The following is a 27,100-nucleotide window of genomic DNA, read 5'->3' as shown; positions in this document are numbered from 1 at the left end:
TGCCTTTTCAGGCACAGTGAGATGGAGGAGGCGATAGGCACTGTGAAAGACAAGTACGAGCGAGAACGGGCGATACTGTCGGAGGAGAACAAGAAGCTAACTGCTGAGAATGAAAAGGTAACTAGTGGTACCGCCTGTCAGTCTGTTGGGCCATGCCGGGATCTTCTGGAAGTGTAGTGTCTCTCTCAGATACTTTGATTTTTAAATGAAGTTATAGGTTTGTAGGGGATGGGATTGTGGCTCAATGGTAGAACACCTGCCTACCACGTGCGAGGCTCTGGGTTCGATCCTCAGCACCACATAAAAATAAATAAATAAAATAAAGGTATTGTGTCCAACTACAACTAAAAAATATATATATATTTTTTTAAATTTATAAGTTTGGTCTTTTAAATGGGCTGCTTTTGCTCGTTAAAGGTAGTTACCTCAGATCACCAGCTCAGTCACTTTTAGGGCCAGATTTTAATAAAAACAAATTAAAAACTGTCAGAAAGTCTCTATCGTGAACTTACTTTGGAAAAATCTCCTAAAGAAAGAAAGTGTTCAAAACCTCCAGAAGGACCTCTAGTCTCAGTCATGCTGCCATAGTAACAGGTGCACCTTAACAAGTGATGGGGTGGGTTGTTTGATTGCAGCTCTGTGCCTTTGTGGATAAGCTCACAGCCCAGAACAGACAGCTGGAGGATGAGCTGCAGGATCTGGCAGCCAAGAAGGAGTCAGTGGCACACTGGGAAGCTCAGATTGCAGAGATCATTCAGTGGTATGTGCCAGACACGGAGACATGCAGCCTGCAGAACACCTGTGAGACCCCCGAGCCGACCTGCCTGTCTGCTTCTATCTTGAACTACACTGTTCCCCAGGGTCAAAGTTCAGGCCTTGCTGTGTTGCCAGTCTAGGGCTAGGCCAGCAGTTCTGCCCAGTGATCTTCTCAGTTGGACTAAGGGTGGGAAACACCAGCCTTCTGTAGGGCTTGGGTCAGGCTGTGCATGCCCTCTCATTCTGGATAAAACAGGCATGAGCTTTCATGGCAGCCCATACACTGACTGGGCAGAACCTGAGAGAGGGTGTGGCATGGGCCTCTGCTCACAGAGGGCACTAGCTGGCCCTGGGTCTTTGGTGCTCTGGCTGGTGTGAGACCATGTCTCAGGAAGGTGGGAAATGCTTGTCTTGTTTAGCTCCTCGCACCAGTGGTCTTGCCTTCCAAGATGCCACATCTACTTGTCCCTCCAGGGTTAGTGACGAGAAAGATGCCCGGGGTTATCTTCAAGCCCTGGCCTCTAAGATGACTGAAGAGCTCGAGACTTTGAGGAGTTCTAGTCTGGGATCAAGAACACTGGTAGGATTTTTTCTAAAACCTGCATTCTTATTGCTGAAGAACTCATAGATTGCTTTATTGTAAGTAGGACTGTGGTGCAGAAGTGCTGTTGGGTAATTCCAATGCAGAGACTTGTGTGACCAGCATACACTAGCCTGCTTGGTGTCGTCAGCTTCCTTCCTTCATGTAGCAAGTGATGATTGAGGCTCTGTGGAGCGATCTTTAGGCAGCAGCTTTGTCACTGACTCAATCCTCTGTCCACTCACTCAGTGTTTTGAGCCCTGCAGTGCAGTTGGCTTTGGGCTGCCTGGGGGTACAATGCAGCCTGACCTGTCCCTGGGGCAGGTGCTTCTCACGGCTATGTGAGTTCAGTTTGAAAAATATGTCTGTGTGGAAAACAAAAACTTTTCATCTGTTTCCAATAAAAACTTTTAAAAAAAGTCACCAAGACAGCATGTCTTTTGTGGCTCTTGAAGGCAGCAGTACGTTGGGCAGCTCAGTAAGAACAGAGGGTACCCAGATGGCTGGCTCCCCTTTGCTTGGTGCTTCCAGGCCACTGTCCTCCTTCCCTCACCATTGAACCCTTTGTTGTAGGCAGGAGGGGTAACCACACGGTCCCAAGTAACAGGGTAAAGAAGGTCCTAGCTGCAGGGAAAGGTACCAAGACCCTGCTGGGCACCTGGGTTTGTGCAGGTGTTGCCTGGACCTACAGGTTGCACCACAGAATCAGTTTTTGTCCTCCTTCTAAAAATCATCTAAGTCCTGGTTTTTAGGAGACTTGTAAGAAATGTATTAAAGTTAGAAAACATCAAAACTAAAAGTGGGTCTGATGGACCTTGATAACATCTGAGGATTAAATTTAAATATACTAGTAAAGTTTAGAAAAAGTTGAATTACTTGATTGCATTCATTTTGTTTACCAAATAAATAGCTTAAGATGTGTTTTTAATCTCTTCACCAATGTCAAAGGACCCACTTTGGAAAGTTCGCCGTAGCCAGAAACTGGACATGTCTGCACGGCTAGAACTGCAGTCTGCCCTTGAGGCGGAGATCCGTGCCAAGCAGCTCATCCAGGAAGAACTGAGGAAGGTCAAAGACACCAATCTCTCCTTTGAAAGGTACTTTGTGCATGGTGCTCCTCTCAGCAGGAGCAGGGGTTCTGTGTGACTCCTGAGCCAGTCAGGCCCTTGTTCTCCCCATGAGGGCTGTCTACCAGGCCAATTTAGGAGAGTTTCAAGGAGTCTAAAGGTCTCTGGCACTTAGTGGGTGCTCAGTAAGAACCTGTTGGGTGAATGTGCAGATGTACCCACGCTGCAGCAGGTATACTCAAGTGTTCTCAAGGAATAGAGGGCAGCATCAGTAAGGGGTCCCTGGCTCCCTGTACTGGTGACAAGACTCATGGCCACGTGTCTAAGGGGCACTAGGCTCTGTTTATTTTGTCAGCTCAGAGCCTTTCTTTTCAAGCTGAAGCTACTGTGCTAACAGTTGAAGATGGCTCACCTGTGTGAGGTCTTCCCCACTTGGAAGTAGTCTGCCATGGCAGGTGTACATGTGCTTGCCGAGAGTCCATGGCAGGAGAGCTGTTTCACCATGTGGGATGCCTTAGGCTGCATCACCATGAATGCTAGGGTGGACAGCCAGGGCCAGCTCTGCCACAAGGAGGTGTGAGTTGCTGGCAGAATTCCAGGCCCCAAATCCTGTCTGCCTGGGGCTGAAGAAATGTGGCCATGGCTGCCAAGTAAATGTACTTCTTCTATTCCAGGAGCTGGTTTGATAACTTTGCCTATTCAATCACGTGACCCTTGTACGCCCTGAGGCATAGGTGCATGGGGTGAAGTGTCTGCCAGTGTCTCCCACTAACAAGTGTAGAGCTTGCCTCCTAGCCTGATACTGCGTTGTGGCAACCTTCCTCTGTTCCCTCCATGAAAGCGCGAACTCCCAGGGCCCGAGCATATCCCCCATCTAGGTGATCATGGGAAAGGCCTCTGCAGCTCTAGCAGCCAAGGGGTCTAGGTTCTATGTCCTCAGGGGATGGATGGCTTATCTGGAAACAGATTTGGGTGTCAAAAAATCACCTAGGGCTTCCTGAGCCCTCACTTTTAAAGTTCATGTTTGGATGTTAACAATTTTGAATTATTTGTACCTTCTCTAATGTACTAAATAGAAAGACCCAGAGTGTGCTGGGCACACTCTCTCCCACAAACACATCGTGAACTAGCATGAATAGCCTCTTTCCAGTGCACTTAAAGCCATTTGTGTTTTATTTTAGTAAACTAAAGGATTCTGAAGCCAAAAACAGAGAATTACTAGAAGAAATGGAAATTCTGAAGAAAAAGATGGAAGAAAAATTTAGAGCAGATACCGGTAAATTAAAATCACAAAAGTTTTGTTGAACTATTTAGATATCAGCCTTTTCTTAGGAATGGTATTGTTTTTCTTTGCTTCCTTTTTAAATGATTTTTAGTTATACAAAGAACTTAAATCATTCTGAAGTCAAAATTTTGAAATGAACTATTAAAAACATCTTCACCAGAGGGGTCCAAATTTGGTTTATTCTTTCTTTGCCTCTTCTTGAAAACTGCCGCAGTCTGGCTGGGCACAAATAACTGAGCCACCACAAAGCCTTGTAGGTTCAAACAGCAACTCTTTATTCCCCAACTCTCACCGGCACTCTATACACACTTCCCGGGAACACACTGCCTCCACTGGCTCCACGCGCCAATTCTCCCTGAACCTCCTCCCCCAAGAACTCAATGGGAACTACAAAGTAGCAGGCTCCACCCTATTCCCAGAGGATCCGCCCTAATCCTGGAGCCGCCCTAATCCCAGAGCAAGGTCACCTTTCAACCATTCCCTCTGGTAAAAATGCCAGGCGGCATTCTGACTAAACTGTGGCTCTCAACACTCCCCCCTTCTGTTTAATTAAACAACAAGCATGTGGCAAATACTAATGTGCATAATCAGGTATTAGTACCCACTGGGCACCTGAGAGACAGCATGCTTCTCACTTTTCTGTGCTGGGCAGCTGCTAGGCCACAGACACTAGGCCACAGACACTGAGACTATCCTAAACCCTTTTAGGACTACCCGCTGTGAGCTGTACCAGCCGGTGCTGATGGGCACTGGGCCATTTCCTAGCTTTTGCTATCATAAATAGTGCTTCAGTGAGAGCTACATGCACAGAACCTTGTGTGTGTGTTATATGCATGGACATATGTTATATGTGTACATATGTGTATATATACACACCTTTTTCTATTTTTCTTTCTTCTTTTTTTGTTACTGGGGATTGAACCACAAGTACTTTACATCTGAGCTACATCCTTAGTCCTTTTTTACTTTGACACAGGGTCTGGCTAAATTGCCCAAGCTGGCCTTGAACTTTCGATCCTCCTACCTTGGCCTCCTGGCTAGGATTACAGTTGTGCACTTCCACAGCCCCCTGAACATTGCATATTTTTGTCAGTATGTTTCAAGGATACATTTCTAGAAATGGGGCTAAGAGATCAAAGGGAAAATGTGCATACACTGTGCTAGGTGTTGATAAATCATGAGGGGGTCTCTGTCCCACAGCCAAGCTCAAAGTCGACTTTATACTTGGGGATTTTTGCCACCCTGAATATGTGAGAGCAAGCTTTTTGAAGGTCTGCTTTGCATTCTCCTGGCCATTTTTAAAATTCAGGTTGTTATATTTAAGCTGCAGAAACTTCATGCCTTGGGGATGAAATTTTTTATTTAAGTTGTGACTTGCAGGTATTTCTCCTACTGTGACTTTACTTATAGATTTTTTTTGCCAAGAAAAGTCTTTTCTTATTTTTTATGTTTTAAGTTATCATTCTTGTTCCTTTTTGAGTCATGGTTAGGACTATTCAAGGGATCCACACACTTTCTAAAACTAAGCTGTCAAGGCTGGCTTCCGACTCAAATCCTCCCACTTCGGCTCCCAAATTACTGGGATTGCAAGTATGGCCACCGCACCCGCCAGGTCTCACTCTTAAATTCATCTGACTGGCTCATTTCAGTTCACACTGAAGCAGTTTTCTCTCTCTCCTTAAGCCCCTTTCCCTCCTGATGATACCCATGGCTTTGATCACACATGAAGCACTGTGGGCACCGGGTGTTTTTCCGATTCTCTGCCTTGTCCTCACTCAGTGGCAAGAACCACTTAATTCCAGTCTGAGTTGCAGTGTGGCATGGGATCTGGTGGCTCTTCTGAGAGTGACCTCACAAAGGTGCTGATCCTCTTGCTCACTCGGAAGAAAGCCCTCTGGTGCTTTTACTATTACATCACAGTTATCAGTTAATTTAGGGAGAACTGACTTCTGGTCAGTGTTGAATGTTTTTATTTAACAGTATAATCAGTCTTTCAAGTTTTTTACCTAGACTATTCTTTCTTTCTTACAGGGCTCAAGCTTCCAGATTTTCAGGATTCCATTTTCGAGTATTTCAACACTGCACCTCTTGCACATGACCTGACATTTAGAGTGAGTAATTGCTGCTCCTGACCAGTGCAGGCAGCTGAATTTAAGATTGCTTGTGTGAATTTGCAGGGACACCAAATAAAACACAGACACAATTTACCTTTATACGAGCTTCAGGAAAGCTTCCCTGTTCTCAGCCTCAGGCTCCCCAAAAGAGAGAGCAAGAGAAAGTCATGAGAGGCTGACGAGAGAGAGCATGTTCGGAAGTCAGCTTTTATTGGGGGGACTCTTGTTCTTAAAAAGTTCTATCCAAAAAAGGGCAGAAGGTGCAGGACTACAAGGGACATGTGGGTGTAACTCAACCCTAGGGGCACATCCCACAAAGAAGACCCCTCGCTATCCGAGCTAGATCCCGCCCAAGCCACAGTGAACTCAGTGGTTGGTCAGAATCTGAGGCTGGAAGGGTGTGGTCATTCATTGTGGCTCCCCACAAGTACTTTTTTTAAGTGAATTTAAATGAATTTATGGCAAATCAGAAATAATGGACTATGATTTGACTACTGGTGGGGGCCATGACTACCATTAAATTAAGATATGATGTCACTGTAGGTTAGAGGCACTTACAGAGTAGAGCTGCTCCCTAGAGAGCTTTCCCACCTCACACCTAGTGTAAGCTGATGAGGAAGTGCTCACGCTTTTAGGACAGACATCTGCACTAGCCTCTGACTGCGTAGTCTTTTGGGTAACTTTTTGAAAGATAAATTCTCATACTGCAGAATATAATAATCAGTTGTGTTAGCATTTGTGTGACTTCCATGTGGCTGTACTCAAGAACAAATTGGCACTGGTTATGGAGGCGCACGTCTGTGATCCCAGTGGCTTGGGAGGCTAAGGCAGGAAGACTGTAAATTCAAACCCAGCCTCAGCAACTTAGTGAGGCCCTAAGTAGCTCAGTGAGACCCTGTCTCTAAATAAAATACAAAAAAACGGGCCGGGGATGTGTCTCAGGGGTCAAGTGCCCCAGGGTTCAATCTCCGGTACCAGAGGAAAACAAGAACGAATTGGCACCTAGCAGCTTGACTGGTGACCAGTGAGCCAGCCTGCCATGGGGCCAGCTCCAGCAGAAGTCCAGTCATGTAACCACTCTTCTACTTGGGAAGCAGCTCCAGAACACAGAATGAATCTGTCCTCCACCCTCTTGTGCCAAGTTCCTGGTGGCACTCCAAAAAGGCAGGAAGGTAGTTCACTCTATTTCTGAAGCACTAAGGAGGACCCTTTCTAGCAGCCACTTGAAACAAACCAAAATGCTGGAATAATGAAAGCAGCTCTCATTGAAGGACTCGAGATGAGGTGCCTTTAGGTAGTGGCTTTCCAACTTTTTATTTACACTTTTATATGTATTTTATGTGTATTGTGTGTGTGTGTATATATAGTTGTTGATGGACTTTTATTTTATTCATTTACGTATATGCGGTGCCGAGACTTGAACCCAGTGCCTCACACAAGCAAGGCAAGAGCTCTACCACTGAGCTCCAGCCCCAGCCCATATTTCACTACTTTGATCCTCCAAGAAAATGGAAAAAATGGTACCATGAGTGTGTGCCAACCCCAAAGGCATTCTGCTGGGTTCTCCATTTGCTATTACACACAGACTTTCTCCCCCTGAACTGTGTGAAAGTGGCCCCTAAAATACTTCAGCATTTCCCGATGTCGACGGCATTCCGTGTTATCAGTGTCATCATTCAGAAACATTTTGCCCAGTGTGAAACTACATGGCAAATTCCCCTGTGGTCCCAGCAGCATCCTTGACAGTTGGTTTCCCTCCCAGTTCAGAATCCACCAGAGGCCATGGGTCACCATGAGACGCAGCTCTCTTATGTCTGTCAACCTTGGACAGAGTCCCTGTCTCACCCCCGACCCCTGCCCCTGTGATGTCCTGCACTCTGGAATGACGTGGGCTGGACATTTTAGCAGAATCATGCCCAGGGGGTGGTGCGCCTCCCACTTACTCTGCCCATTTCATCACTAGGCTGAGGTGTCTGCTGGAGTGGCTCCTGGGACTGCACGTCACCACCGTGGCACACTCCTAACCCCTTGGCCTGTCGGCATGTTGTGCTTTTATCAAATTGCATCCATGTCTTTTCCCTGGAGTTCTCCTCAGTTTTTAAGAAGCGAACACATTTGGCTATTACTTGCTCACTGGGTCTCAACAGGCCTGATGCTGTGTGAGCCCCTTTCTAGTCACTATGGTGCCAGACCCCATCATGGTGAGGAACGGGCAAAGTTTACAGAACCCAAGGCACTGGCCAGCGGTAACAGGATGTGGTGAGGAAAGAAGCGCTTTTTCATAAAGTTAGTGAACAGAATACAGATCTCAGTGGCAGGTTTCCAGCCAGTGCCGTCCATCAGAAGCCACAGCCATGGACAGCACGGTCCAAGAGGAGGCAGGTCGTTCCTGTTGCCCCATCCTGTAGCCAGCACCCTCTTATAATGCCTCTGTGATGTGAGAGGAAGAGTGCTCACCGTAAAGGAAAAGGCTTAGTTAGGCTGAGACAGCTGGACTGGGAGCGGTCCCACTCTGGGACTAGCCTTTGGGAGCTGCTGCCCTCCCCGTGTTGGGCACGTTGCTGTGGCCAGAAGCTGCTCCAGCCACAGCTCTCTGGAGGTATTTTCTCACCAGCATTTACTGGATGAGGAGCAATGGTTTTGTTCCCCTGTCCATTACACCAGGATGCCCTCCTCTGCCCCTTACCCCTAGTTGTGGAAGTGTGTGCCTGTGGCTATCCCCAGAGCAGGTCGCCTCCTCATGCTCCCTTCTTGCGCTTGCATCCATCTGACTGCTTGAGCACTGAGACCAGTGGAATTCTACAAGCTGATGAAATTGGATTACTGAGTGTCCTTGCTCCTCATTCATCAGATGGGTCTCTGGCTCGTGTGACGTGCCTTACTTTTGGGTTGTTTGCTTACACTTTTTTTTTTTTTTTTTGCTTACACTGATAATTAATTAATCTGGTCTTTCCCTTGTGGATTCATTCACAAATTTAAATGCTACAACACAGTTGCGGTGCCACCTCTGCCTTCCCAGCTGAGTGTGGCTTCACGCTCAGCAGCCCAGTTGACTGTAGCTGTTGGAAATGCACAGGGGATGTGGGCCTAACACAGCTGTGGGCTGTGCTCTCAGGCATGGGCCAGTGCTGCTGCACATTTGCACACAATTGGTGTGGGCAGTGTCAGCAGTGACAGCATTGATACCTGTTCCAGGGATACTCATCACCACAGGGCTGCTCTGAGTGACTTTGGAGAGAAGCCTGTGGGCCGCCTTGGGACTCTTGTGGTACTGGATTGATAGAATGCTCTCAGGGAAGGTCATGCTCCTGCTCACAGGCCCATGGGCCTCTGTTGGTTGCTTCTTTTTTGTTTGTTTGCCTGTTTGTTTAGTACTAGGGATTGAATCCGGAGACACGCTATTGAAGACAGAGTCTCACTGAGTTGTTTAGGACCTTGCTAAGTTGCTGAAGCTGGCTTTGAACTTTCAGTCCTCCTACTTCTGCCTCCCAAGCCTCTGGGATTACAGGCGTGCACCACTGTACCTGGCCTGTTTATTGTTTCTTGATCCCTGAAAAGAGGTTTAGAACCATCTGTCTAGTTGGTCAGTTCTACAGAAAATTGCTTACAGCTAATTCAAAGGATTGACATTTCCTGGTTTCCTACCCTTAAGTGGCTGGGGATGGGAGGTGGAGGTGGGGAGTGGATGGAGGGGAGGCCAGATCTCTCACCTTTGGTAATAATAGTGGCTTGCCAGACTCCACCTCCCCATGTGGTCACCATTGCAGCCTCAAAAGGCCAAGGGCAGCAGTCCTCAGGAAAGGCAGGACAGCTATAAATGAAGTGGGGACTCCTGATAAGCCAGGAGGCCCTGGGATACAGGAATAAGGACTGGATTCTGGGCCCTAGTAGGTTTTGCTTTATATTAAGAATGTTTTCTTTATCTTTCCTTCCATAGACTAGTTCAGCCAGTGAGCAAGAAGCACAGGCGCCAAAGACAGAAGTATCCCCATCAGTTTCTGTGGCCGCAGGCACAGAGCAGCAAGAGGTGAGGTCGTGTTGCCCTGTCCATATCTGGGAGCCCTTGGCTCCGCCCCATGTTCACATGATGTGGCTGATGCCATCGTGAGCAGCAGCCACCCTAACAGCAAGGCCAACCCTCCTGGCCCCTACCTGCAGCCCTCTTCCTGGCTCCTGGCCCACCTTTACCTTCTGAGCTCTTGCTAGTCCATCAGATGGATGAGCAAGGCTTCACTAGGTATCTCAACAACATAATGAATTACAAATGCAGAATGTTAATTACTAACAAGTTCTAGAAAAAAATAAACCCCTGACAGGTTCTGGCATCTGAGCACAGTGCTGGCACAGGACAGTGCTCACATTTTCCACCTGTCTCCCAGGACACGACTCGGCCCCCACAGAGGCCACCTGCTGTGTCGCTGCCCACCACACAGGCCCTCGCCCTGGCTGGACCAAAGGTAGGGCATTTCTTCTCAGGCACCCTCTTGTTTTTAGAAAACAGCGTTTGTGTAAATAAATGGGTGTATTAAGTTTGTGTACACAAAGTAAGGCCCTGGTGTTCTGGTGGTGATTGTTTAGAACAGTGAGCCAACTGGTCCTGTCATACTGAAGCTGTACAACGCAGGTTAGCTAGAAACTGCCAGAGTTCAGTCTCCCAGCCCTGTTCCTCTCTCAATGGGAACCTCTTTTATATCCAGTTCCTTCTCCAAAATTATTTGTATTTATCTGGCTACACTTAGAGATGTAGTTGTATGTGAGAATTTCTCCCCAGCATAAATGGAATTATACTTGAATGTCCCCACCTTGAGTGCACCCCTGTGCCTGAGTGTGTGTGTGGCTCCATCCGCTTCCCATGCCTAGGGGTTCTGCAGGGTGGTCCTCTTCCTCTCATATGTAAATGTCGGTATAGATGATAAGTTACCCTGGGTCAAGCCTAGCAAGCGCCCAGCCTTATGCCTGGGGTGGAGCTTCTGTTCTGTTTAACGTAGACCAGTGTCTGCGGTTCTAGCTAGAGATGAAAAGCTTGATCTTGTTTGAGAGTGATTGAAGCTTGGACTCTGAGACATCAGTCCTTGCAGGATTGTGGACCAAGGCGAGAGGCCTTTTGTCTTGTGAGCACCTGATACCCAGAAGTAGCTCCATAGGGTGCTGTGTGTCTTGGTTTTGCCCCCCTCCTCTAGCCTCTCCCTGGGGTGCTCTGCCTGGGGTTGGCACTCACCACTCCCCACTTCTCCACAAGGTCTCACCACATCTGTCTTCAGAAGTAGCGTGACACTTTTGTCGCTGTCTAGGCTTCATAAACATGCTGTCCCAGCCCGGCACACTTTGCCTCTCCAGCCAGTCTCATGTCTCCTTCTGTCGGGTGTGTCCTATTGTGTCTGTCCTCCCAGCTGGCACAGTGGGTCTTTCTAGGCCTTTGCTGTGAGAACAGGACTGCTGTAGATGTCTGTTACATTCATCTTGATCACACACCCAAGACACCTGAGCAACAGCCCAACCAAGATGTGTTCCTCAACTGGCTCCCAAAAGCCAGTTGGTGCTAATCACTGGGAGATATGCTAGCACCAGAGAGAAGGTCAGCTGTGCTGTGTGGGCCACTGGCTTGGCTCCTTGGGTCCTCTGATTAGCCATCAAGGATATGTGTCTAGAGAAAAATGGCACGCTACCAGATTTCAAGACAAAAAAGCAGAATGACCCACCTTGTCTTGGCTCCTGGGCTGCCTGACCTTCTTCTTGGTGTTCTTCTTCAGCCCAAAGCTCATCAGTTCAGCATCAAGTCCTTCTCCAGCCCCACTCAGTGCAGCCACTGCACCTCGCTGATGGTTGGACTGATCCGCCAGGGATACGCCTGTGAGGGTGAGTGCTGGCCATTGTCCAGAGGCCACATTGTCCACATGTGACCTTGACACACTCTGGGCCCTGGCTTCCTTCTTACAAGCACTAGTAAGGGCCTGGCCATCTGCACTTGCTGTATCCACAAAAGGCTGCAGCAGGCAACTATCGCCTGTCAACCATCATAGCTTATAACACCCACAGCTAGTCCCCTGTGCGTTTCCCTTGGAGGCTCTGTGGAGGTCAGGTCCTGCATGTCACCTTCCCTGTTTGGGTTGGGTGCCAGGGGCCATCATGCTCCTTCTTGGAGTTGCATGGTGTAAGAACCAGACTCTTCTCTTGCAGTGTGTGCGTTTGCCTGCCATGCGTCCTGCAGAGATAGTGCTCCCCAGGTGTGCCCCATCCCACCTGAACAGTCCAAGAGGCCTCTTGGCGTGGATGTACAGAGAGGCATAGGAACGGCCTACAAGGGTTGTGTCAAGGTAGGAGGAGGGTCTGCAGCTTCTATCCACGCCCTGGCTGGCTCACTCTCTTTCGTCAGCTCACGATCTTTGAAGTGTGGTAACAACTAAACACAGCTCCTTCTGAAGCAGTACTTCCACTGAATGAGTGACCCAAGCACTGGTCCTGGGAGGTCTCCCTCCCTGGAAACAATGCAGCAAGGCCTTTGAGTAGGCTGAGGGCCCACAGAAGCCCTGCTCTCCCCACATTTCCTTCCTCATATGCTGAGCACGGTCAGTGAAAGGCATGGTTCCAAAGCTCAGAGTTGGCGAAGCTCCGAGTCCTTTCCCGCACAGCCCGTGGGTACTGTGTTTGGTGTGAGCCTGGCTGTTTGCTGTATCGTCACTGCTCCTGCATCACCTGGGTCACATGTGGAATTCTCTGTAGCCCCTTGAGCTTCCTTGGCAAGGGCCACTCCACCCTTATTCAGACTCAGCCCTTACTACCAGCCTGGGGGGCCTTGCAGCATCCACCTGCTGCCCAGAGATGTCCTGACTGGCCTCCCTGGCCCAGGGGCACATGGTCACTGTTCATCTGTAGGTCCCAAAGCCCACGGGGGTGAAGAAGGGATGGCAGCGGGCCTATGCTGTGGTCTGTGACTGCAAGCTCTTTCTGTACGACCTGCCTGAGGGAAAGTCCACCCAGCCAGGCGTCGTCGCGAGCCAAGTCCTGGACCTCAGGTTTGTTGCCTACAGCACCACTCTTGTTCTGTGAATCTTGTTCCACATTTGTCTTTGCTAAAATAAGTTTGTGGCTGGGTAACCATTAATGTTGCTTATACCTCTATCTTCCTAAGTGTACTGTTTCAAAGAGTGAAAAACTGAGTTGTTACTTAAGTACATGCTTTAACTTTCCTGCTTTGAATATTTGTAAATTTCAAATCTGCCAGATGGACATTTAACACAAAACTATACCCCCAGGAACGAGCAGAAAATCCCAGAGAAAAACGGTACTGACTCTGGCAGTCTGTGCCTTGTGTACCACTGGGAGTTCTCTGAGCCAGGGCTCTGTGTGGCCATAGCTGTGCCACCCTGACCTCATCTCTTCTGTCAAGTGATACCTACCACCCTGGCTGGCATCAAATACATGCAGAGTGCAGGGCAAGGGGCTTTGCCTGCTGTCCTCCCTGTTTTCTCTGACTTCATGCCTCTGGTCCTCGGGCTCCCTGTCTATAGAGTGAGGACAGGATTGCACTGTTGATGCAGAGGCTGCTGTGCAGGTCAAGCCAGTGACTAGAGGGAGGCACTCTCCAGAGCTTGGAAGCAGGCCTGTGCATGGGTGCACTGCTGTCATCTTGCCCTGTGCCGCCTGAGATGGCAAGTGCTGGCCGCAAGATTGACTCCTACACTGGCTAGATTTGGGGTCTGGCCTGGAGATTCGGGTTGCAGCGTTGGTTCTTAGGGAGCAAGAGATGTGCAGCAGTACCCTCCCTACTGGTCCTTTGCCATGCAGAGGTGTGCCCCAGGCTGGCATGAGCCTAAGTCACAGGCACTGCCTGAAGGCAGTTGGTGGCCAGCATGCAGACCCTATGTCCAGGGAATGCTAGAGCTGTGCCTCCATGCTGGCCTCAGCCTTCCTTTTAACACATGGCTAAGAAATGGCCACCTGATGGTGCCAAGTGACTGATGTAGAGTTGTAACTGTGGGACAGTGACAGTGCGAGTCAGGGCGCAGCCTGTACTCTCAGCCATTCTAACCATTGAAGCTCCTGCAGGAGTCTGGAGCAGTAGTGGGTTTGGTCACTATAAGTGTCTCCTGGTCTAAGAGGTGACAAGGGCCTGCTGTGTCAGGGGAGGTAGCTTGGCATGGGTATCCTCTTCATAGAGTGGCTTGCTGAAGGGTGGCAACCAGGTGTGTTTTTTCTTACCAGGGATGACGAGTTTTCAGTAAGCTCAGTCCTGGCCTCAGATGTCATCCACGCAACACGCCGAGACATTCCCTGTATATTCAGGGTATGATTTTTTTTTTATATTTCATTAATTATTTTAAAAATCACATGGTTACTGGGTGCAGTGGCACAGTCCGGTAATCTCGGTGGCTCAGGAGGTTGAGGCAGAAAGATGACAGCCTCAGCAATTTCACGAGGCAAAATAAAATATGAAAAGGACTGGAGATGTGGCTTGGTAGTAGAGCTCCCCTGGGTTCAATCTCCAGTACTCAAAAATAAGAAAGTGGGGCTGGGGATGTGGCTCAAGCGGTAGCGTGCTCGCCTGGCATGCGTGCAGCCCGGGTTCGATCCTCAGCACCACATACAAACAAAGATGTTGTGTCTGCCAAAAACTAAAAAATAAATATTAAAATTTTCTCTCTCTCTCTGTCTCTCTCTTAAAAAAAAAAAAAAAAAAAGAAAGTAAAAAGGCCTGGGAATTTAGCTCAGAGGTAGAACACCCCTGGGTTCCATCCCCAGTACCGGGAAGATGGTTAAATTACATTGATTCCTCTGAGCATTTCGTGCTGCAGCAGGTATTTGTGAACATCCAGAGCAGACCCTTTCCCTGCTTCTTGTCTTATCCAGGTTCTCATGCACATCTGCCCACCCCCAACCCCTAACTGAGCAGCACCCCCCATCGCCATCAGCCTGCGACCTTCTGGTGGGACACCTCCTGGCAGCCACTCCTGAGGTCCCACACACTTCACTGGCCTTCCCTTTTCACCTCCTAAAGCGCCTTTCCCTCCTGGTCTGTAGCTCTTGCCTGGGCCATGGTGACTCCTGGTTCCAGAAGGGTTCTGCTCTAGCATGCCACTCCCAGCATTTTCTCATCACTAACAGCAGAACTGGGGTCATTTTTTTTTTAAATTAAGTTGACCTGGCTTGTGAGCCCCTCTGTGGCTGAGCCTACCCCTCCCCTCCCTTCCCCTCCCTGAATTAGAGTTAGTTGCTATAGCATTAGGAAGCTTCTGGAAGACTATGGATCAGAGAATGAACCCACACACTTCCCTTCATGAGTCAAATCTTGATTGACTGTTTACGTCTGTGAGTCATCTCTTCACTGAATCAGTGCTCTGTTCAGTAACAGCCTCTTACAATACAAACATCACCACCGTCACGTGCTTACACAACCATCATCATTGTACGTCTAGTAAAAATCTCCAAGCTTCCTCGTAAGTTCCTGGTGAATGCTCAGAGAAAGGAGGATTTGAGACTCTCTGTCTTTCCTGGACACGTTACTTTTTTTTTTTTTTTTTTTTTTTTTAGTTGTTGGACCAATATCTTTATTTATTTTTATGTGGTGCTAAGGATCGAACCCAGGTCCTGCCCATGCTAGACGAACACTCTATCGCTGAGCTACAACCCCAGTCCCTTTCCTGGACACTTTCTAAGAGTATACTTTTAAATTATAATAAAAGTACCCAAGAAAGCAAAATGGATGGTTACACCATAGTTTTGGCAAGAGCAGAATTAACTGAAATCTGACCAGGAAGAAACTTTGTGGGGCTGTGTTTATAGCCTCACCCCTTCCTGCTTACTGCTGCTGAGAGTCGCAGGGCCAGCAGCTGAAGAGCACCTGGTGACCCTTGCCAGGCAGCCCACAGGGACAGAAGCAGAAGCTCTAGGAAGCCTGACCTTCCTTCGTTGACTTGCAGGGCGAGTAGCTCCTGGGCAGGCCTGGCTCTGACTCCTATTGTCTGTGTTTTTTTCTCCCTCGTGAAGGTGACAGCCTCTCTCTTAGGTTCACCTGCTAAGAACAGCTCGCTGCTCATTCTGACAGAGAATGAGAACGAGAAGAGGAAGTGGGTAGGGATCCTGGAAGGACTCCAGTCCATCCTCCATAAAAACCGGCTCAGGAACCAGGTCGTGCACGTCCCCCAGGAAGCCTACGACAGCACACTGCCACTCATCAAGGCCATCCTCACTGCTGCCATCGTGGGTAAGTCCTCGCGGGCTTCAGAGGCAGAGGTTGGAATGGCTGTGACTCCAGGCCAGAGTTCAGTCAGGACCGCCCTGCCCCAGTGTGCAGTTCCCAGGTGTCTGCAGAGACAGATGGCTGGCTAACAGGACATGTGTTGTTCCCCCAGATGGAGACAGGATTGCTGTCGGCCTGGAAGAAGGGCTCTATGTCATCGAGGTCACCCGGGATGGTATGTGAGCAGGGGCCTCCCACCCATCATCTCAGGTCCAGCCTGGGTGCCTACAGCACGCAGCCCGAAGGGCTCAAACGATTTGGCCCCACGTATGAGTCCAGTCCCCACATGGAACATCGTGTAAGCAAGAGAGAGGCCCGTGGAAAGCAGCCGTGACAGCTGCCTCTGCCAAGCGCCCCCAGTGTGTTAGCATGCCAGGCGACAGACAGCAGGACAGTACCCCATGCCTGGTGATGCAAGTGTATCCTCCCTACATCAGAGTCCCCAGAGTGGGGGCTAGAGTGCCTCACAGGAGGACCTGGTGGCAGCAGGCACTGAAGCACTGGTCCCTTAGTTCTGTGCTGGATGTGTCACTCTTGCCAGAGGGCTGTGACCAGCAGGCCCTTCTGCACAGTGAGGGTGAGCCCAGAAGCCTTGTGTGGCCGTAGCAGCCTGACCAATGGTTCAGGTTGTAGAGCAGAGTGAGGATGGAGATTCTGAGCCCCTGCAGGTCCAGGGTTAGTGTGGGGCCAGTGAGGGGTGGGCACTTTCAGAGTTTGTTGGAGGATCTGGGGAGGCTGAAGATAGCATTTGTTCTCTGTATTCAAACCAAGGTTTCTTTGGTTAGGACATGAACTGGAATGAGGTCCATGTCTACCCCACAGGGCCTCACTGCCCTCAGGAGTGGTGCCCAGCGAGGGCCCTGGCACACTGGGGGCTTGTGGGGTCAGGGGTGTTCGGACCATAGTAGGCAGTGGGCAGATACTCCCAGGCGTTTGTGCCTCTGGCCCCGTGCTGAGGATGGCTAGGACTGGCCACAATGGGGGGCTACAAGGGCCTTGACACAGGTCCCCAGTAGAGCTGGGGGTCTGTGAGACGTCGATGGCTTCCCCTCACCCTTGTCCTCCTCACCACAGTGATCGTCCGTGCTGCTGATTGTAAAAAGGTGTACCAGATTGAGCTTGCACCCAAGGAGAAAATTGTCATCCTCCTCTGTGGGCGGAACCACCACGTGCACCTCTGTCCATGGTCTTCCTTTGACGGAGCAGAAGGCAACTTTGACATCAAGCTTCCGGAAACCAAGGGCTGCCAGCTTATAGCCACCGCGACGCTAAGAAAGAGCTCCTCCACCTGTTTGTTTGTTGCGGTGAAGCGGCTGGTCCTCTGCTACGAGATCCAGAGAACTAAGCCTTTCCACAGGAAGTTCAGTGAGCTGGTGGCTCCGGGACATGTGCAGTGGATGGCCGTGTTCAAGGACAGGCTCTGTGTCGGCTACCCTTCTGGGTTCTCTCTGTTGAGCATCCAGGGGGACGGGCCGTCTCTAGACCTGGTAAATCCCACTGACCCCTCGCTTGCGTTCCTCTCACAGCAGTCTTTCGATGCCCTTTGTGCTGTGGAGCTCAAAAGTGAGGAGTACCTGCTTTGCTTCAGCCACATGGGACTGTACGTGGACCCTCAAGGCCGGAGGTCACGCATGCAGGAGCTCATGTGGCCTGCGGCTCCTGTCGCCTGTAGTATGTATATGTTTTCTGTTGCCATACCCCGTTGCCGCTTCTCACGTCCACAGTCGGCATGTGCTCCTTTGCTGTGGTTTGTCTCCCAGTCCGTAGCTGAGCGGTTGCAGGAGCAGGAGGGGCCTAAGCTCCGAGCACTGGCCAGATGCCACACCGCAGCAATACAGGGGCCCTGCGGGTCACCCCGGCCTGCCTGCTACCCTGAGCATGCTGCCTCATTGTTCCTGGGGCTTTGCAGGTGCCCCACAGAGGAGCCCCACGGGGGGCCTGTGGGCAGAGGGCACAGTGAATCAAAGAAGGACCTTGTGTTTAACTCTTTCTAAAAAGGCATTCTTCGGGCTATATAAACTTACACAGCAATACAGTAAACTAAAGGGTTTTGGTGTCCAGGAAAAAGTCAACCCTGATGTCTAGGTCATAAGGGCCAGTGTTTCCTGGGAGTGGTAGGAGCCATTCTGTTTGCAAACAGCCGAGTTAGTAGTTTGTTCAGCGTGAGTGACTTCTGTGTGGGCACCTCCAGGGCCTAAGCCTGACAGACGGCCACTTCAGCCAGCCTGCAGCCTAGTTCTTTGAAGGGCCTTCAGCCTGGAAGTTCTCCATCTGGCTGTCATGGGATTATCAGGGTAGTAGCAGGTAGCCAGCAAGCAGGGCAGCCAGCAGGACACACAGCCCGCAGTAGGGGCACTGGAGCAGGAGGTGGGTATCATGTTTGCCCTTAATCACCTGAAACTGAAGTCTTCATCTTCCTTACCTGTAGCCTTGCCAACTGGCAGTGTGCCGAGGGCACTGGGGCCAACACCCAGGCCTGGGGTGGGCTGCAGTGACGCACACTGTCCTGTACACTGGGACAGCAGGGTTGGGGTGGGGGTGGCTACAGGCCAGACCTGGAGTATGGTGCCATGCTCCTGGTCTGTGTCCTCACGTGCACTCAGTGCAGGGCTTCTGCCCACACACAACTCCTGCTTCCCAGGGTCCTTTGATTGTTTGGCACAGTTGAGGTTGAAAGGGATCCGGGTCACTAGTGCAGTGTTTCTGTAGGTGGCCACGTATAACCATGGACACCTGAGGTCATTGCGTCTCTGCCTTCGTGGTCTCCTGTCTTCTCTGCCCTGTGTGTAGCATAGATGCCAAATCAATTTCAGAGCTGGTAAAAAATAATTTAACATTTAGGGTGAAGAGGTGCTTCTGCAGAGCTGTATGCTGAGTACCGTGTACCTGGCCATCTCTTAGGGGTGCCAGTCAGGTCTTGCAGAGGAGACTGAGAATCACAGCAGTTCTGTAACTTGCTAATCTTCAAACTCCAAAGCCCATATTCTTTCTGCTGTATTAATTTTTTAGGTTATTTGTTTCTTTAGACATCTCAATTTTTCATTTATCAAAAACGAAACCCCCACAGCAAGTAAGAGTTCTTCCCCCAGAATTCCCCTATGAAGACTGCACACCTGAAAGTCAATTCAGGGTCAGCTTTTGCATGTGGCCTTCAAAAAGTGGGCCAACCTCGTGTCTGGAATGTCACTTCTGAGAGGCTGATGACTAGGCCCAGCACCCTGTCTACCTCCCCAGCCCTGCTGTCCTTCCTTTCCCCTGCACAGGGGCAGGAGAGGCTGGCGGTATGGGCTGGCTGCAGGCCGTGCCAGAAGTGGAGCCGAGGTGCTCATGCGCACTCCAGCTGGACAGCATGAGGTCGACTGACCTGGGATTTGGAGGACTGAGCACAGCTTTCTCTTAACTTCATGCCCTGCTGGCCTTTAGCTCTGCCCTCCATGAGGGGCCACCTGGGAACTGTGCCAGGGGGAGATCGTATAGCAGCAGTTAGGGTGCCTAGAGGGTGGCCCCCTATGGGAAGTGGTCACCCACTGCTCCTAGTCCATCAGGTCATGCAAGTGGCCTTCACTGCCATCCTCAAAATGGGGGCATCCTCTCAACCTCCCATGCCCACTGTCAACCTAACGGCTGGCCAGCTGTTGTCAGTCAATGGGAAGATACACCAGCCATAAGTGACCATTCTCATGTGTTTTCAGAGCAGGTTGCTAGAGGGTTCCTCCACATCCTCGGGGATCTGTTTGACAGAACCATGCTGTGGGGAGGTCTCACACACTCACCCAAAACCTGCCTGCCTTGGTGCTGTCTGGACGAGGGACCACCCCACTGCATGGTGCTGAATAGTTGGCCCCACCTGAACTCTATACCTGTGGGCCTGGATTGATAGGCTTCTATAACCATCAATTCTTATAGGAGAACTAGATGAAAAAACAAGCTTTTAAAATCATTCTAAGTATCTATACTGTGGTGTTTAAGCTGTCACATACAGACAAGTCCATGGCACACACCTTCAATCCCAGATATCCTAGAAGCTTAGGCAGGAGGACCACAAGTTCAAGGCCAGCCTAAGCCACTTAGCAAAGCCCTCAGCAACTTAGTGAGACCCTGTCTCAAAAATAAAAAAGGCTGGGGATGTGGCTCAGTGGTTGAGCACATGAGTTCCATCCCCAGCACCAAAAATTTATGTAGTTACGCTGGGGGTACCGGGGGCGACACGTTAAACGTGTGTGTCGCCCTGTAATGAACACGACTGGTAAGGTGGGAACATGAAGCCCAGGGGGTGGGCAGTGCTGCCCCCTCCTTTGCACCTTGTCAGGCCGAGGTGGCCTTAGGAGGTAGCAGGCAGGGCCCAGTGCTGCCACTCACCCATTGGCTCCATCTGTATCAGGCTGCAGCGGCTCCCACGTTACCGTGTACAGTGAGTACGGCGTGGACGTCTTCGACGTGTGCACCATGGAGTGGGTGCAGACCATCGGCCTGCGGAGGGTGAGGCAGCCTTGTGGTCTTGTGTGGGTGGGTTTCCCCTGCCCACCTGTGGCCAAACGTGACTGTCACTCTCTGGTTTCCAACACAGATAAGGCCCCTGAACTCTGACGGCAGCCTCAACCTCCTTGGTTGTGAGCCTCCGCGCCTTATCTACTTCAAGAACAAGTCCTCAGGTGAGCCTCCCATCGTAGGTGGCAGAAGCCCGGCCCCAAGCACCCAGGAGTTGTTCTCAGGCCTAGGGGATACTTGCCACTCAGCAGCAGCCATGGTGATTGCATGCTCTCTGATACAGGAACGGTCCTCAATGTGCCAGACACCTCAGACAGCAGCAAGAAGCAGATGCTCCGGACTCGAAGCAAACGGCGTTTTGTCTTCAAGGTGCCAGAGGAGGAGAGGCTGCAGCAGAGGCGGTAAGGGCCAGGGCCCTGGCTGGCCAGGCCTCGCCTGAGGAAGGACTGGCTCGGAGCTGAGAGGATTTTTACATATTCCTGAATCTCAGAACGTTTCCTTTCCCCAGAGAGATGCTCAGAGACCCAGAATTGAGGTCCAAGATGATATCCAACCCCACCAACTTCAACCACGTGGCCCACATGGGCCCGGGCGACGGGATGCAGGTGCTCATGGACCTGCCTCTGGTGCGTTCAGGGCTGGGGGGTGAGGGGCATCCTGTGCAGGCAGCTGGCTCTGAAACTCAAAGCAGGGCCCACCTAGGACTTTGCTCCCCAGCCTCTCACTGTCACATTGACCTGGAACACCTATCATGTGGCCACCTGCTTAAGCTCCCTTCTCTAGCATTTTTCTTGTCCTGGGCATCCATGTGCCACCTTGAGCCACTTACTACACCATGGGTGGGCAACTGGGCTGGTGGCAGACCCTGCTGTTTTCACCTCATTGTCCCTTAGGAAACCAGCCCTAAGAGAATGGTTTCTAACTTCTTAAAACACAGTACCAGGCTTTTTTAAAATCCTAAATGTGCAAGTTGGGCGCAATGAGGCACACCTGAAACCCAGCTATCGTATCCAGGGGCTGAGGCAGGAGAATCACAAGTTTAAGACTAGCCTCTGCAATTTAGCAAGACCCCATCTCCAAAAATAAGGGTTGGGTGTATAGCTCAGTGGTAGAGCACCCCTGGCTCAGTCCCTAGAAACTCCCCCCACCAAAAAAAAAAGAAAGAAACAAACAAAGAAAAGAAAGAAATTGTGGGATTTGACTTGTGAAATTGTCATGACTGGTTCTTATCTCAAACCTAGTGGAGGCTATGTCCAGAGATCTGCAACCCACTTGCCCACTAAAGTCCCATTGTGCAGACCTTGTTGTGGGCCTGGGTGCTGGTGCAGCCTGTGGTCACTCTCCCCTGCTCATGCAATGCTCTCTCCCCCAGAGTGCTGCACCGCTCACCCAGGAGGAGAGGCCTGGCCCTGCCCCTGCCAGCCTGGCCCGGCAGCCTCCCTGCAGGAGCAAGCCCTACGTCTCCTGGCCCTCCTCAGGTACCAGAAAGGGGTGGGGCTGAGCAGGAATTGAGCTCCATCAGCTCACAGCTGTTCCCTAAGGTGATGGCTGTTCTTGCTTTGCAGGTGGTCCAGAGCCTGGAGGGACCGTACCTCTGAGGAGCATGTCCGACCCCGACCAGGACTTTGACAAAGAGGTAGGGCTTTGCCCCAGCAACACAAAGTGGCATGTCCACCTGTAGGTCCACTGGTGGAGAGGACCAAAGTGGTTTTTGAGAAGGACTCTGCACTGCCTCTAGGGCAGCACCCAGGTCAAGCATGCTGAGGGCTGGGAGGAGGAGGCTCATGCAGCTGTGGCCCCCAGGGGAGCAGTCCAAGGCCTGGAGGCCTGGGCAGTGTTGCCAGCCCCTCCAGAGCTCTATACGTCCTGAGGGAGGTGTGCATGTCTCCTCCTTGGTCCTGAGTCCTGGTCTCCTGCACAGCCCCTCTCTGCCCCAGTGCTAGCCCAGCCCCTCCAGCAGAGCTGCTGAGGGTGTGACAGGCACATCCTGATGAAAACTTCCCTGGAAATTAACTTTCTCCCAGAAGCTTCACACCTTCCAGAATTTTCTATACAATATTTACATTTGCATGTGGCATTCCAGCAGCTGCCCTGGTCCTGGAGGACCTTCATTTCTGGTCTCTGCTCTCCTTCCTTTCTTGAGCCACTTGGTGCTGGGAGTGGGCAGCAGCACCCTCCTCTGCTTTGAGGCCATACTGCCCCATGCCTCCCTTTATTCTTTTGGAAGAGCCAGTTGAAGGCACATGCAGCATCGCAGCCCTCTGTGAGCGTCTAAGTGAGGGTGCCCCCACAGCCATGGCCACCTGCCACTCTCAGGCACTTGCCCTGGTCCCGGGCCATTCATCCTCAAACCCCCTTCTAAATCCAGAATGCAGTCATGGGGCGTGCACACTATTACCTGCCAGGTCTTTTCAGTCTTATGTGTCTGGCCTTTTAAATTTTTTATTTATTTTATTTTTTTATCTGTCTTACTTTACTTATGGTTTTGAGGGTTGAACCCAGGGGTGCTCTCCCACTAAGCTACATCCCTACCCTTTTTTAGTTTTGAGATAAGTCTCACTAACTTGCAGAGGCTGACTTTGAACTTGGAATTCTCCTGCTTCAGCCTCCTGAGTCCCTGGCCCTGGCTGGGTTTGGCTTTTCTTTTTTCTTTTCTTTCTTTCTTTTTTTTTAATCTTTTATGGCATTAAACTGGTTTTAGAAAGTACAGTTCTTTTGGAGAATACCCCTCAGTCAGGGCTTGTCTGATTCTCTGAATGAGGTTAAGAGTGGCAAACCCCCAGCCACCCAGGTCTCAGAGAGTCACATGCGTTTCTCCTGAAATTTCCCCGCTGGTGGCTTGTATCATGCCCTTTGACCTAAGGCAAGGACGCTCCCTTAGGTGACCATGGTGCAAACCTGTCAAGTTGACAGTCTGCATGTTCCAGTTTTCTCCATGTCCCAGCAACATCCTTCACCACATTTCCTCTAGGGCAAGACCGAGTACACCAGGCACCACCTGTCACTGCCTGTCTCTCTAGTCCCTTTGCACTGGAACAGGCCGTGGCCCTCCTTTGCTGGCCAACAGTATGTAGTTGGCCCAGGTTCCTCCCGGGCCGAGGGAGTCCTGTAGGGCCCAGCTGTCCCCGGGTAGGCACCCTGTTTATTCTACAAGTACCCTGTTTGTTCTTTTAAACTCATGTGAGATCATGGCACATAAAAGTGGCTTTTTATTTCTTTATTTTTTTGTGGTGCTGGGGATTGAACCCAAGGCCTTGTGTATGTGAGGCAAGTGCTCTACCAATGAGCTATGTTCCCCAGCCCCCCATGTCCATTTTTAATTGGGATATTTTCTTATATGTATTTTAAATGCTATACCCTTATCATATATATCTTTTGCAAACATTTTCTCCTGCATGTCATCATATCACATTCTTAATAATGTGCTTTGATGTATAAAAGGTTCTAATTTTGGTGAAGTCCAATTTATTTTTTACTTATTTTTTTCCTTCTGTTGCTTGGATTTTAGAAGTCTTAACCTAAAAATCCACTATTGCCAAGTCCAGGGTGATGAAGATTTACTCCTGTTTTCATCTATGAGCTCTATGGTTTTAGCTATCATGTTTAGGCTGCTGGTCTGTTGGAGTAATTTTGCTTGTGATGTGAGGTAGAGCTCTGACTTCCTTCTTCTGCATGTAAATACTCAGCACATTTGTTTAAGGTCTGTTTTTCCCAATGATGGTCTCGGCACCTATATTGAAAAATAAGTTGACTACAGGTATTATTTCTGGTCTCTCCATTCTATTCCATTATATCTGTATATCTGCCTTTACATTGGTACCACAGTGTTATAGTGTATTTCGAAGTAGTAAGTTTGGGAAGTGTGAATCCTTAAGCTTTCTTTCTGTTTAATATTGCTTTGACTATTCTGGGACCTTTGTACTTGTATATGAAACTGAGGATTGCTTTTCTATTTCTGCAAAAATAGCCATGGAATTTCAGTAGAGATTGTGTCGAATCTGTAGACCACTTTGGGAAGTAATGCTATCTTAAGTCTTCCAATCCATGAACATGGGATATCTTTCCATTGATTGACTGATTGATTTTTAAAAGTGATTTGCAATTTATAACATACAAATCTTTTGCCTCCTTGGTTAAATTTATTTTTTATATTTACTCTTTTGAGATACTATTGTAAATGGACTTGTTTTTCTTGGTTTCCTTTTCAAGCTATTCATGGCTGGTGGGTAGAAGCACAGCTGATTTCCCTTGTGTTGATTTGTACCTGCAGCTGTGCTGAATTCACTTGGTTTTTGTGAATTCTTTGGGATTTCCCATGGATAGAGTCACGTATTCTACAAATGGAGATTATTGGGCTTCTTTTCCAACCTGGGCGCCTCTGTGGCCTTTTTTTTTTTTTTTTTTTAAGAAAGAGTGAGAGAGAGGGAGAGAGTGGGAGAATTTTAATATTTATTTTTTTTAGTATTTGGCGGACACAACATCTTAGTTTGTATGTGGTGCTGAGGATCGAACCCGGGCCGCACGCATGCTAGGCGAGCGCGCTACCGATTAAGCCACATCCCCAGCCCCTCTCTGTGGCCTTTTCTGGCCCAGTATTGCTTGCTGGAACTTCCAGTGCAGTGTCGAGCTGCGGCGTTAAAAGCACACCCTTGGCTTTTTCCTGATACAGGAGAAAGCTGTCTCCACTGAATGGTATCAGCTGTGGATTTTTCATAAAGGTCCTTTCACCGTGTTGAGCGCATACTCCCAAGAGAGTGTCGATTATGTCTTTTGGCCCTTTGGTTACAGGTCATCTGGCTGCTTCACCATCAAGTCTCTATTCTGTAATTGTCAGTACCAGGTCCTTTCTGAGTGCCTTTACAGGCTGACACCAGCAAGCTTAAGGACCTCGTGAATAGCTTATGTAGTGTTTTTCCTAACAGGAAAAGAGCAGCCACTGTGCCTGTCCCTCCAGGGCCGGATATGCCCTCCCAGCCCTGTGACAGCTGGTTCTCACGTGTTCTCTTTGCATTGACAGCCTGACTCGGATTCCACCAAACACTCAACTCCCTCAAACAGCTCCAACCCCAGCGGCCCGCCGAGCCCCAACTCGCCCCACAGGAGCCAGCTCCCCCTCGAAGGCCTGGAGCAGCCAACCTGTGACGCCTGAGACTACCAGAGCACCACGGTGGGGTCAGGGAGCCGGGATAGCCCCAGCATCAGTGCCAAGACTGAGCTGACCCTCCAGTGTTGTCCAAGGAAATGTAGATCCGTTTGTAGATATGGAGATGGAGAAAAGTCTTTATTAGAGTAATGGTCAGTTTTACACCACGTCATGCGTGGCATAGACCAGATCTGTTTGTCTGCACAGCCGTGAGGCGACTCTTCTGTTTGCACATGAAGGACCACCACACACTTCCCTCCCACCCAAAGCCAGCCGGGAAGGCTGTGGGGTGCTGCTGGCTGCCTCAGTAGAGCCCCCTGAGAACCAGCCACTGGGGACAGCAGGCGGCTGGGGACGCAGCCTCAGGGCCTAGTCTCTACCCTGGCTCCTGAGGCTGCGTCTGAGACCAGAGGGCAAGAGTAGGAGCCCTGAGTCGTTCCCAGCGTCACTAGCGTTTGAGGACAGGAACGTGGAGGTCAGCTGTGGAAGTCCTGGTGGTGACCGTGTCCCTGTGAGCAGAGTACTCTAGGTCACAGCCGTGTGGTGCCAGCAGCACCAGCGCCATGAAGGCAGCTGCACTTCCACTTGCCACCAGGTGCCCGCCTCCTGCCACAGCCAGCGTCACCTACAGGCACGCCCTGTGGCCTTCCCTTTCCGCCCTGCATGGAGCCCCGTGATTAGTAGCCCGTGTGAATCACGTAGACTCGCCCAACACTCCTGCACATCAGCCCAGCTCACAGCGCGTGACGCCTGTGCGTTTAACCTCACCCCTCTGTGTCCCGTGTTGAGTGACCAGGTCTGTGGCCCTGTCTCACTGAGGCTTGTGATTCACTGTGGTAGCAGATGCAGCTTGTCACAGCTGGAGACTGGGCTCCCATCTCCCACAAGGTGCGCTTGGCTGGGTGGGCACTGAGGGATGTGGCACCGCTGGCTGTCACACCCAGCACCTGCCTGCCCTCCCCGCCCTCCTGGGCCTCACGCTGGGCGGGCACCTGCTGGGGGTTCTGGTTTTTACTTTTTTAATGTAAGTCTGAGTCTTTGTAATTATTGAATTGTGAGAACATTTTTGAATAATTTACCTGTCAATAAAGCAGGAGATGGCAATTTTAATGTTCCCAGTGGTTGGTTTGGGTTTGATGCTGCCCTAATTGCCTGTACTGCCAGGAGAACCCACACAGGAAGTGCCTCCCGGAAGGTCCATGGTGTGTTGCCCTGTCCACAGAAGCTGTGCTGTGGTCAGTGTAGAAGTCACATGAAAGGCCACTGGGCTAAGCAGAAGAGCATGACCTGGAGGGGCTGCCTGTCCACGTGTACATCTCAACTCCCCAGCAGAGGGCGACCTGGAGCAGGTGACCGACCCCCTGGCCAGGGATCAGGAGCAGCTTACAGTGAATCAGGTGATGCCTGCCGCTCATTGGGACCTCCAGCTA

The 27,100-nt window shown here is 50.3% G+C and overlaps 1 protein-coding gene across 1 annotated transcript in view; it reads left to right on the top strand.

Annotated features, from left to right (window-relative positions):
* Window positions 1-26,784, top strand: part of Cdc42bpb (CDC42 binding protein kinase beta) — a 91,222-nt gene extending 64,438 nt beyond the window's left edge. The window contains exons 16-37 of the mRNA XM_078050957.1: window positions 12-117; window positions 636-760; window positions 1,231-1,336; window positions 2,285-2,433; window positions 3,585-3,679; window positions 5,720-5,799; window positions 9,740-9,829; window positions 10,182-10,259; window positions 11,553-11,658; window positions 11,980-12,116; window positions 12,676-12,815; window positions 14,005-14,086; window positions 15,787-16,003; window positions 16,152-16,214; window positions 17,114-17,710; window positions 20,421-20,518; window positions 20,607-20,691; window positions 20,811-20,928; window positions 21,036-21,153; window positions 21,900-22,005; window positions 22,093-22,163; window positions 25,545-26,784. Coding sequence (XP_077907083.1) covers window positions 12-117; window positions 636-760; window positions 1,231-1,336; window positions 2,285-2,433; window positions 3,585-3,679; window positions 5,720-5,799; window positions 9,740-9,829; window positions 10,182-10,259; window positions 11,553-11,658; window positions 11,980-12,116; window positions 12,676-12,815; window positions 14,005-14,086; window positions 15,787-16,003; window positions 16,152-16,214; window positions 17,114-17,710; window positions 20,421-20,518; window positions 20,607-20,691; window positions 20,811-20,928; window positions 21,036-21,153; window positions 21,900-22,005; window positions 22,093-22,163; window positions 25,545-25,676 — 2,899 coding nt within the window. The 3' untranslated portion in view covers window positions 25,677-26,784. The remainder of the gene's footprint in view (window positions 1-11; window positions 118-635; window positions 761-1,230; window positions 1,337-2,284; window positions 2,434-3,584; window positions 3,680-5,719; window positions 5,800-9,739; window positions 9,830-10,181; window positions 10,260-11,552; window positions 11,659-11,979; window positions 12,117-12,675; window positions 12,816-14,004; window positions 14,087-15,786; window positions 16,004-16,151; window positions 16,215-17,113; window positions 17,711-20,420; window positions 20,519-20,606; window positions 20,692-20,810; window positions 20,929-21,035; window positions 21,154-21,899; window positions 22,006-22,092; window positions 22,164-25,544) is intronic.
* Window positions 26,785-27,100: the final 316 nt, after the last annotated feature.

Source organism: Ictidomys tridecemlineatus, chromosome 5 (genome assembly GCF_052094955.1).
Source record: "Ictidomys tridecemlineatus isolate mIctTri1 chromosome 5, mIctTri1.hap1, whole genome shotgun sequence".
In the NCBI taxonomy this organism is placed as follows: Eukaryota; Metazoa; Chordata; class Mammalia; order Rodentia; family Sciuridae; genus Ictidomys; species Ictidomys tridecemlineatus.
Note: the sequence above shows the minus strand (reverse complement) of the source record. Positions and strands in the feature narration are given on the sequence as shown.